Source organism: Myotis daubentonii, chromosome 12 (genome assembly GCF_963259705.1).
Source record: "Myotis daubentonii chromosome 12, mMyoDau2.1, whole genome shotgun sequence".
Lineage (NCBI taxonomy): Eukaryota > Metazoa > Chordata > Mammalia > Chiroptera > Vespertilionidae > Myotis > Myotis daubentonii.
The window spans coordinates 73,474,775-73,484,820 of record NC_081851.1 but is presented as its reverse complement, the minus strand read 5'-3'; the positions used below and the strand labels follow the sequence as shown (position 1 = coordinate 73,484,820).

At 60.0% G+C, this 10,046-nt stretch overlaps 1 protein-coding gene across 1 annotated transcript; it reads right to left on the bottom strand.

Moving 5' to 3' along the window:
- Nucleotides 1–437: 437 nt before the first annotated feature.
- Nucleotides 438–6,994, bottom strand: OSR1 (odd-skipped related transcription factor 1). Its single transcript, XM_059660486.1, has 3 exons — nucleotides 6,660–6,994; nucleotides 1,545–2,244; nucleotides 438–826 (listed from the first exon to the last, which is right to left on the bottom strand). The coding sequence occupies exons 2-3, from the start codon at nucleotides 2,210–2,212 to the stop codon at nucleotides 691–693; spliced, it is 804 nt and encodes a 267-aa protein (XP_059516469.1). The 5' UTR covers nucleotides 2,213–2,244; nucleotides 6,660–6,994; the 3' UTR covers nucleotides 438–690.
- Nucleotides 6,995–10,046: the final 3,052 nt, after the last annotated feature.

Below are 10,046 nucleotides of genomic sequence, written 5' to 3'. Positions count from 1 at the left end.
TAGCCGGCGGCTCGCTCCCCGGAGGCGGGCGGCCCAGCGGGGGAAGCCGGGGGCCAGGCCCCTCCGGCGCACGGTCCGCGGCCCCGGCGCAGCCGGCCAGTCCCAGAGCCGCGGCCCCTGCGCAGTGCAGCGCGGCCGGGGCGGGGAGCGGGGGCTGCGAGCCCCGAGGCCGGCCGGCCGGGCGGCTGAAGCAGATACACGGATTACACTTTTGCAGGCTCCCGGGTGGGGATGGGGCGGGAGGGGGGTCTGGAAGCTGCGAGCGCGCCGAACTTCTGTTCCTCTCCCCTCTTTCTCCGCAGTCAGAGTTACAAGCTTATATGGTCAAAGAAAAAAAAATAATAAAGAAAACGTATAAAATAACAATAGAAAAAGTAATACTTCTGGGAGAGGCGCCGCTGCGGCTCCGCGGAGCTTTCGTTCTTCTTATATATATATTTTTAAATGGAGTTTCCCTTCCGCCACGTGAGTACCGCCTTTTTGGCCAAGAGTTTAGCCGCGTCCTGGGGGAGCCGCCCTGGCTGCCGGTCATGGCCCCCGGGCGGGGCTCCGTAGTTCTGCAAGCGGCCGGGACCCAAGGGACGTGGTTTGGGCCCGGGAAGGTCTGCTAGAGTCGCCTCCCGGCTTCTGGTCCCTCTGGAGGCAGGGGCAGCGGCGGGCCCCAGCGCCCTGGTGAGCAGGAGGCTCTGTTTAGCATTTGATCTTGGAGGTTTTGAGCTCCTTCACCTGTGAGTGCAGCGTCTTGTGGACAGCGAGAGTCCTGGACTGGCAGAAGCCCTTCCCGCACTCTTGACACTTGAAAGGCTTTTCTTTGGAGTGAATATATCTGAGGACACAAACAGACAGGGAATTAACTAATCCTTGCAACACGATGCGATGTTAGAAACAGTTGCCCAAGATGCCCTCCCCCAACTCTGAGGTGCTTGCCCTCAAAAGAAGGGGGGGGGGGCTGCGGGGTACCTAGAGTGGAGCTGGCAAAAGGCTGTTTGCGGATGGAGCAGGGAGGTGGGAGAGAACACCCGCATGCCCTCCTTAATAAGGCGGGGGTCAGCACTGAAGGTGAGTGAGGGGACCTGGGGTAGGACAACTTGCGGGAGCTTCACTGTCCCAGAGGGGACCCACCAGCCACATGTGGTTATTAAAATAGAAATTAAACAAAACGTAAAAGTTAGTCTGTCAGTCACACTCCTTGCCCATCCCAAGTGCTGAGTTGTCACATGCATGGAGTGTCACTCTCCGCTGTAGCAGGGACTCGCACTGGACAGCACTGAGGATGGAGGGAGGGGTGGAAGTCCTGCATCCTTGTCCTTGTCCGGAACTCAGGGAGACCTGACTGAATCTCCCATCCTATTTATCCCCTGTTCTCTCCCCCCATGCTGCTCCGAAAACTGATCCCTGGCTTCCTTCGCTATTTTAGGGAATTCCCCAAAGCTGGGGAGCCCCTGGGGGGTGGGGTGTCTCCAGAACCTCCTCCTTAGGGAGGAGGATGGTGAGGACAGAGGCAGACAGGCAGCTCTATTCTGGGGCCACCCACGGTGCCGCACCTGTGGTCTCTGAGGTGGTCTTGCCTCCGGAAGGCTTTGTGGCAGATGTCACAGGTGTAGGGCCGCTCATCCGTGTGTGTCCGCTCATGGATAAGGAGGTTGTAGGACTTGGTGAAGTGGCGACCACAGAACTTGCAGACAAACTCCTTCTTGGTCTTGGAGGGCAGGCGTCCTCTTGTGGGCTTCTTTTCTGGGGACAGCTTGGTCACATCCAGGAGGGCGCCCAGCCCACCAGCGGGGGAGCCGGGACCCTCCCCACGGCCAAGCTTGGACGGATCTTCTTGCGTGGCGGCCAAGGCCAGGTTGGCAAAATCAAAGCGGGGCTTGGTCTTGAGTGCCACGGGGCCGCCGCCTCCAGCGGTGATCTCCGGCTTGGGCTGGATGACGTGGGGGAACCAGGGAAAGGCTGGCAGCTGGAAGCGTGCGTCCACCAGGTTGGACACGGCTCCTGGCACTTTAGAAAAAGAGGAGCGCGGCAAGTGCATGGCCGGGTAGCCCAGCGTCCACTGGTGCAGGTGCACAGCGTGCAGCGCGCTGAAACCGTACAGGTTGGGCAGGTGGTCCGAGGGCACTGTGGGCAGGCCATTTACCGCCTGGAGAAAGGAGTAGTTGGTGAGCTGCAGGGAGGGGTGGATGGGCACTGGTGCGGGCAAGGTTTTGCTGCCCATTGTGGTCTTGTCTGTGGGTTCTCAATCTGGGTCTGCAAAGAGAAGAAGGGAGTGGGGAGAGGACAAGTTCAGAGTAAATCATCCTCCTGAATTCCAGCGCAGCTGTTCCCTTCCTGTCCCCCAGTGCAGAAGCCTGGAGTCTAAGACACCACCCATGGAACCCACTGATCTCAAAGAAGAAAAAGAAGAAGGCAGGAACCCACTGTGATCCAAGGGCTCCCTCCAAATGGCCTCTGGCACAGATGCACAATTTGATAGAGAAACCAGCAGGAACGTAAATTCAACACAATGCAACCGACTTAAAAGAAGGAGTATGGCATACATGACCCTGAGAAAGGCAGAAACATGGGGAAACTGGCATGCAGGAACTTCCATCCACGCAAGCCTGAGTCAACACAAAAGTATACTCTCCTGCAAAGATAACAGGAACCCCTGGAAACACAGTTACATACTCGCGTGCAAATAAACAGAGAAACACACAGGGACAGACACACACATTCTGAAGCAGAGTTGACAACAAGGTGCAAAGATGAAGTAGGAAGAGCAGTATCCTACAAAATGCAGGGAGCCACACACAAATACGAGCTAGCGGCGTCATTCCGCACTGAGGAAGAGCCTTCCAGACAGACAGCACCTGTCCAGGCTCACACAAACCCATGCATTTCCCGCTCCTGTGCATGGCGGTCGACCAGCTGACCTTCAGTTTGGCCTCCAGAAGCCATATGCTCTTTCTCCTCAAAACTCTCAACATTGACCACAGATTTGCTTTTCAGACTCACTGTGAATGAGCCCTGTTGACAACCCCCTCTCTGAAGCTGTTTGTGGACTGATGCCCTTGGGGTCACCTTCCTTTCAGGGAGCACACTGACACCCATCTTCAGGAACAAGGTCAAACATCTGCAGTTGCACACAAGGGGACTTAGGCGCCCTCCCTACCCCATAAAGAGGGGGGCAGAGGCTTTGGAGTCTCTTGGGGGGGGGTGTTTGTCTGTGTGGTGAGCCCTGGACAGGTGGGTATGCCCGAGGGCAAGAAAGAGCATGGAGGCCCGGCACCGCTGCTGGGCTCGAGCCACCGTCCAGCTGCAAGGCCAGAGGGAAGTCATGTGGAAGTGACCAACAGGCTGGCATCTCCCGGCCTCTTGGGTCAGGGTCTCCAGTCTCCATGGACAGGGCTGTGCTCTGCAGAGAGGCCTGTATCTCTGTCTTTCCCAGACACTCAGGTCTGTCTAGCAGAGGCAAAAACAAGAGGAACGAAAGTGAAAAGTACACCCTCTCGGAGCTGAACTCCCTCCAGGACACTCAAGTGCTGACCGCCCTCTCCTCTAGGCTCTTCGCTGAGGGCTACTCAGGAAGTCCTTGTGGGGAAGGGAGCTTGGGACACCCTTCTCCTTTGCCTCCCCCCCCCACAATCCTCTGAGGCCCACTTCCTTTACCCCTTCTTCCCCCTCTCCTCCTCCTCAGATCTCTCCTTCCCTGGGTGCAGGACGCTGCTCTGCTTCCCCCTTCACCGCACAGGCTGACACCTATCCAGGCAGGGTGGGCGCCTGGCTCCCCTCAGCCCAGGCCCAGACTCAGTTGCCTTTCCTTGCAGCAAGGCCTTTAAGGAGAAGAAAGTGCCGCACTCCTTGGCAGTGGCCGGAAGAGCGAGGGCAATCTGGACCCTGGAACCTTGTCCCCTGGAGGGTCACTGGCTGTGTGTTCGGCCAAAAGGACAGAAGCTCTGCTGGGGGTGGGAGTGGGGGGTTTTCAAAACTCCCTGCGGCAAGATGTGCGTGCTCGGGTTCCCTTGGCAGTTGAATGAAAACCTGGTCTGACCGCAGCGATTAATTCAGCCTCGGGGCTAGGAGAGGCTCAAATCTGCCGCGGCCGAGCCTCCAGAACGGAGCGCTGGCGGCCGGCGGGCAGGGCCCTGGCCTCTGCCCCCATCTTCTCTGCTGCCCCAAGAGAGGGCTCGTGGGGAACCAGCGGAGACCATCCTAGAACTTGGGACGCGGGGAAGCAACCTAGGAACCGGGCCAGAGGGAAAACAGGGGCCGTTTTGTGTTGGGAGGGAAGAAGGGAGGGAGGAGAAGGAGAAGAAGAAGGAGAAAACTCGCCAACTTCAAAGGTTGGCGAGGTGAGCGCTCTTTGATTTGCTGTCACCTCCTCCTCCCCCAGGAGCTGGAAATCAGATCCTATCTCTGGCTCCCCGGGACCTGCCTCGGGCCCTCCGCTCCCTGGTCTCGGTGCTCGGCCTACCCGCGGCCAAGTGAGCGGCGGGACTGCGGCCGCACGCGGGTCCGAGCCCGCTCCGTGCCCGAGTGGGAGAACCCAAGCACCTGGCGTGCCCACCTGGCCCGTCCTCGCCCACCGCCAGGAGCGAAGACGCGGGCTCGGCGGGCGGACAAGCGGGCGGAGGGGCGCTTGCAGCCACCAGGGCTCCTGGAGCCAACCTCCCCGGCCATCTGCCTGATCTTGTTTTCCCCAACACTCGGTTTATTTTCCTCCGCCGCAGGCACAGCCAGTTTCCTATTTTCTGCCCCATCCCGAGGACAGGCTCCCCAGGCTCTCGCCAACGACTGTGACTTTCCCGGGGACGAAATTCGTTCGAAACGTGGCTCTTTGCACGAGTACCCAGAAGGGGCCGAATGCACGATCCGGTTTCTGGCGGTCAGCTAAGAGAAAAACACAGCTCACCCCGGCGCACCCGCCGGAGAGGGTGAGCTCTGCTGGCCCTGACCCTGGAACCCCAGTGTGAACTCTTCAGATCATTAAATCCGAGAGGGAACTGTTCTCCCCAGGCCGGGCATCCACTCCGCCAGGAGCGGGGGACCTCCGGACCTCGGAAGGTGCGGTTCAAGGTCCCGACTACACGCAGCAAATGCGTTTCGCGCTTGGAAGCCGGAGTCCCCGCGCGGTGGAGCGCCAATCCCAGGTCTGCAGCCAGCCCTCAGCCGGGCATTAATGGAGTGTGCAGAGTCTATTAAAGTGGTTTATTCGGGGCTAATTGAGCGTGTGCGAGTTAACTGCTTGCATTAATGAGGACGGAGCGAGCTCCACGAGCTTGCGACTGGAGGAGCCCAGCGGTAGCCCCAGAAAATCATCTTGGACATGGAATCCCCAACTAGAGTGACGGGCGGCCGAGCCGCAGGCGGGAGGATTGTCCGGCCGGGCTACTTTTGTTGAATTTTCCCACGGAATGAGATCAAACGAATCCTTCTGCTAGGCTGCCATCCGCCGCATTTAAACGCCCTCTGCGTCCTTAGCGATCTGCTCCCCAATCTTAATGAAACCACAGTTACTGAGAGGAGCCTTAGGGAGGAAAGTCTACCCAGGGATCTCCCTCCACCCGGATCCCCTGTCCCTGCCAACCCTTCTCTTCTCTAGAGGCTGCGAACCTGCGGAACGAACTGGCCTCGCACGTGGTTTCTGTTCCCAGGAGCCAGCACACAGCTCCTAGCCCGGTGAAATTTACCAAGTTGTGGCAACAAAGAAACTCCTGGCTGCTTTACACCCCTCCAGCCTACCCCGCGCTGCCGCCCCTGGGGGAGCTGCTGCAAAGGTGCTGCGTGTGGGTTTTCATTCTCAGCAGAGACGTCTCTGGGGAGAAATGCGCTCAGCAGGCCACCCCTCACCTCGTCCCCTCTCATCTCAGGCTCCCACCGAAGGCTGGGTTTGGGGACAGTGAGGGGAGCAAACGAATTCTTCTTTCTCAAACCCCAACCTGAAGACACCCGCCGCTCCATCGTGTTTCTGCCGGGGCAGCGGGGCGGTCTCCAGTTGGGAAGCGGTGCTCGCTCCCCCTGCGCGCACCGGAGAGTGGTGGGTTGCACTGCAGGCCTTGATCACACAGAGCAATCATCCCCTAGAACACCCCAAGTCAGAGCGCAAGGGGAAGCCGGGTCAGGCACTGGGCCCTGCGCTCCCTGGTCGAGCCCCCCTCAAACCTGAGCGCGACTACACAAAAGACAGATTCGCAGGAAGCGCGACCCCGCGAGGGGAATGCACCTGTCCCCGGGCGATGGCCGCGGCCGTGGCCATCCATCCACTCTCCTCCTTCTCCGCCAGCTAAGTCCAGGCTGCGCGAGGCGCCGCTCTCGGGGAAGTTTGTGTCCGCTGAAGTTGCTGCATTTTCTTACAGGGATACCCCCCCCCCCCCCGCTGACTTCCCAAAGCCGTGGACACCTCGCCCCGGATTTCACGGAGCCTGGCCCGCTGGGGGCAATCGTGGAAGCCCGCCCTCTCATTCCCAGGAGGTCAGAGGCCGGGGACCCCCTGAGCCAGCACCCCCAACCACCCTAGGCTGCAGCGGCTCTCACTTTCGCCAAGTCCTGCAGCCTTCGTTTGGCCGGAGGAGCGCCCTTCGGGGATACTGAGAGAGAGGGGACACCCAACGCGCAGTGACAGGCGGCCGGGAGTCCCGCCCGCCTTCCCCTCGCCGCGCCGGGGTGCCCCGGGCTGCAGTTACCTTGGTCCGCGGCGGTCCCGGGCTCAGCGCCTCCCTGGGGCTCCCGCTGCGGGGGACCCGGGAAGCCAGAGGCACTGGATCCCACAGGCACCCCCCGAGCTCCAGAGTCCCGGCCCCTCTCCGGCTGCGGGGACTCGGAGTGCCCGACGCGCGGGAAGCGCTCAGCGGCCGCGGAGTTCCGGCCGCCGGGGATGGTGAGTCCCGCTCGCGGCTCGCGGCTCGCGGCTCCCGGCTCCCGGGTTGGGTCTGAACCGGCAAAGGCTGAGAACGTGCTGGGGAGAGACCGAGCTCAGACTCACTCATCCCTTAGCACCGAGCCGCCTACTTATTTTAATCCACCACCCTCCCTCCTCCTTTCTCCCTCCTCCCGGCCTCGGGATTCCACCCCTCCCTCCCCTGCCCCCCAACCCTGCCCCGCGCCTGCGCACTGAGAAACAAAGTTTTGCTGACCCGGGCAGCCGTCCTTGGCAGCTGCGCTCGCTGAGCCCCGGCCTCCCGGGACCTGCGTTCCCAGCTCGTCAGTCCCGTGCGACCCCCTCTGTGTGGTTAGGCCCTCGAGGGCACCCCCTCTGGCGCTGGGAGAAACAGCCCCTAGCAGATGAGAGCCTGGGTCTCCGGGCGTTCCGAGGTCCTACTCCTGTGCGCCTAGGACACAGCCTGTGCCCAGTGGAGACGGGGTCGCCGGGGATCCCCGCTTGGGCTCAGCACACTCTCTCAGAATCCCTTCCCAGAGTGGGAGGGTCCCGGGTGTGGAGCAGCCCCTGGACTTCCTAGAGTGCTTAGTCCCAGGACGGTAACCCAGACCTGGGTTATGAAGTTGGGTAGAAAGATCAGAGGCAGAGGCAGAGGCGGAGAGGCAGAGGTGGAGAGCCAGGGAAAGAGGTTTTTTTTAAAAAAGTTATTTTCCTGGGGCCCAGACTGACTGGGATTCCACCCCAATGAACAGTCGCACCCTCTAATCACGCATTCATTTGTTTTGGAAGGATGGATGGGAGTTTGGAAAGCAGCACGAGGCACGTGAGGTGAGACAAGCTGCAAAGTCATCAGCTACAGGCCTCCCTCCGAGTCCAAGGAGCTGGGTCAGGTGGAGTTTGGGGTCTAGGAGGGTCAGGGTCCTCGCTGGGATTAATCCTGTTCTCCTGGCTTATGCCTTAGGGAGGGAGGGTGCCATTTACCCTCTTGACTGCTCGCCGCTAGGAGCTGACCTTCAGCTGACCCCAGCCCTGCCTCCTCTCTGCCACCTCACTGGAACACCCAGCCCTGGATTTGGGAGAAGGTGCTGGTTGGGGGGGGGGGGCGGGGGGGTTTGGGGAAGGGGTCCAGATTCACACACCGCACTCCTGGAGTTTGCCACACCACACGGTTGTGCTGCTGGGTGCCTCTTCCTCCCCTGGGGGCTGAATCCTGGCGTTAGTGAGTCTGTAGCATATCGGGCTTCTCTGGAGAGGAGCTGCCATGATGCTGAGCTTTGATCTGCTAGTCTGCTCTGTGTCTTAGGGCACCCCTCCCTGATCTAGGACATAGTTGGAGGAGACCCTTGTCTCGCCAGCAAGCCTTTAGAACAGAGCCTGCCCTCCAGCCCGGAGGTAACTGTGGCTGGAGCAGCAGGAAGAAGTCTCTGCACCAGGAATGGCACTCACGCCCTGCCACAGGTTCATGCTGGAGCCGAGACCCATATACCTGCTTGCAGCTGGAGCTGCCAGTGAGGGGCAGCACTCTGGCCAGGATGAGGCCCCTTGAGAGCAGAAGGGGGCTGAGATCACTCCCTTCTTGGAGATTGCCAGGCAGCAAGTTCCAAGCGCAGGGGAGGGTCTGGGCTCAGGAGGGCATTCCTGGATTGTCCTGACTTCCACCTGGAGGGAGGGCACTTGCTTGTACCGTCCTGGGTTCTCCAAGGAGACAAGGCTCTGGGGACCTCGGTTAGCAGTGGCAAAGGAATCCTAGAGGGAGGATTCTACAACAGGGCACCTGGCTTTCCAGACAGAATGTCCCCTAGAAAGAGGACATTCAGGTGGGGTGAGCCTCCTGGGGTATACGAATGAATCCCATCTCCTGCTCAAAACACCATACAGGACAATGGTGCTTCCTTCGTCTTCCCACTTGCCTTGTTCTGCATCAGGGCCATGGGCCGACATATCTCCATGACTGATGGGAAACTCAGAGTAGGGATCCCTAAGGAGCTCTTGTAGAGAGAGTCTTCAGGGATTGAATGAAAGGTCCGCACGACCTGGTTATTTAATAGGGCCTTTGCCAGGGAATCTGGAAAACGGATCCTGATTTAGGTCAAATCCTGGCACTTAGCCCGTGTGGGGCAGGGAGGGGAAGCAAGTTTGGGGCTGGTCCCTCAGGGCCCAGCATCTTCAGGCCTTTCTTCCCAGAAGAGTCCTGGCTGCCTGGCCTGGGGCGGGTCTGCAGGACAGGAAGAGATGCGCCTGTTTGACACCTGGCTTCCACATGCTCCTCCTGTGTCCCACAGTGCCCATCCCCAGAATCCAGGATACCGGAATTCAAGATCTGCTAGTTGCGGAAGTGTTCTCCATCCCCATCCAAGCTCCCAAGGGGGTGACCCCCAAACCATGGCCTCAGTGTCCCCTGGAGACCAACCGGGTTCTGGTTCCTGGGAAGCTCGGTGCTCCCACAGCGGAAACCCTACCCCGCCTACTTAAGAGAAATCCATCAGGCCCGGGGCAGGGGCAGGAGGTCTAGGTGGCAGCCTGGCGCCTGGACTGCGCTGGGATGGACTGAAGAGGGCAGGACCCAGGACAGGTTAGGGCTATGAGGGTGATGTTTAGTGAAGTCCTATGCGTTTAGGACTCGCAAGGACGTCAGGTTTCACATTTGGTAAATGTGGTGTGGAAGTCAGTACAATCCCTCCGAGACCCACCCTTTCTAAGGCCAGTGAAGGCAGCAGCGAAAGTCCGGTCTGGATGCCCGTCCCATCTCTGGGCACCCCGCGCGCCTGCAGCCAGCAGCCAGCAAGACTGGCTCAAACTCCCACCGGCGCTTTTGCTCCGTCCCCAGCCTGCGGCGCAGAACCGCCAGTGCCCGAGGGGTCCTTCGGCCAGGACCTAGCAGCCTAGGGCAAGGGTTCCCGCGATAGAGATCAGGGCTCCAGGACCGGGTTACACCCGTGGGGTCCCGCAGGGAGAGATCGCCCAGCCCGCCAGAGCCTCCGGGCTACTGACCACACTGCGCCCAGTCCTGAAGTGAGCCCTCGCCTCTGCCTTTTCTTGGGCACATTTTGGGGTGCTGACAGCGCAGCTGATCTCCCCAGCCCCTCTCCTGACTCCTGTTTGCCAGGCAGGAAAAGTGCCGCAGCCTGTGTTTGGAGTGAAAATTGAGCAGTTTCCAGAAAATGAACTAGAACATGGTTTATATTGTTTCGGG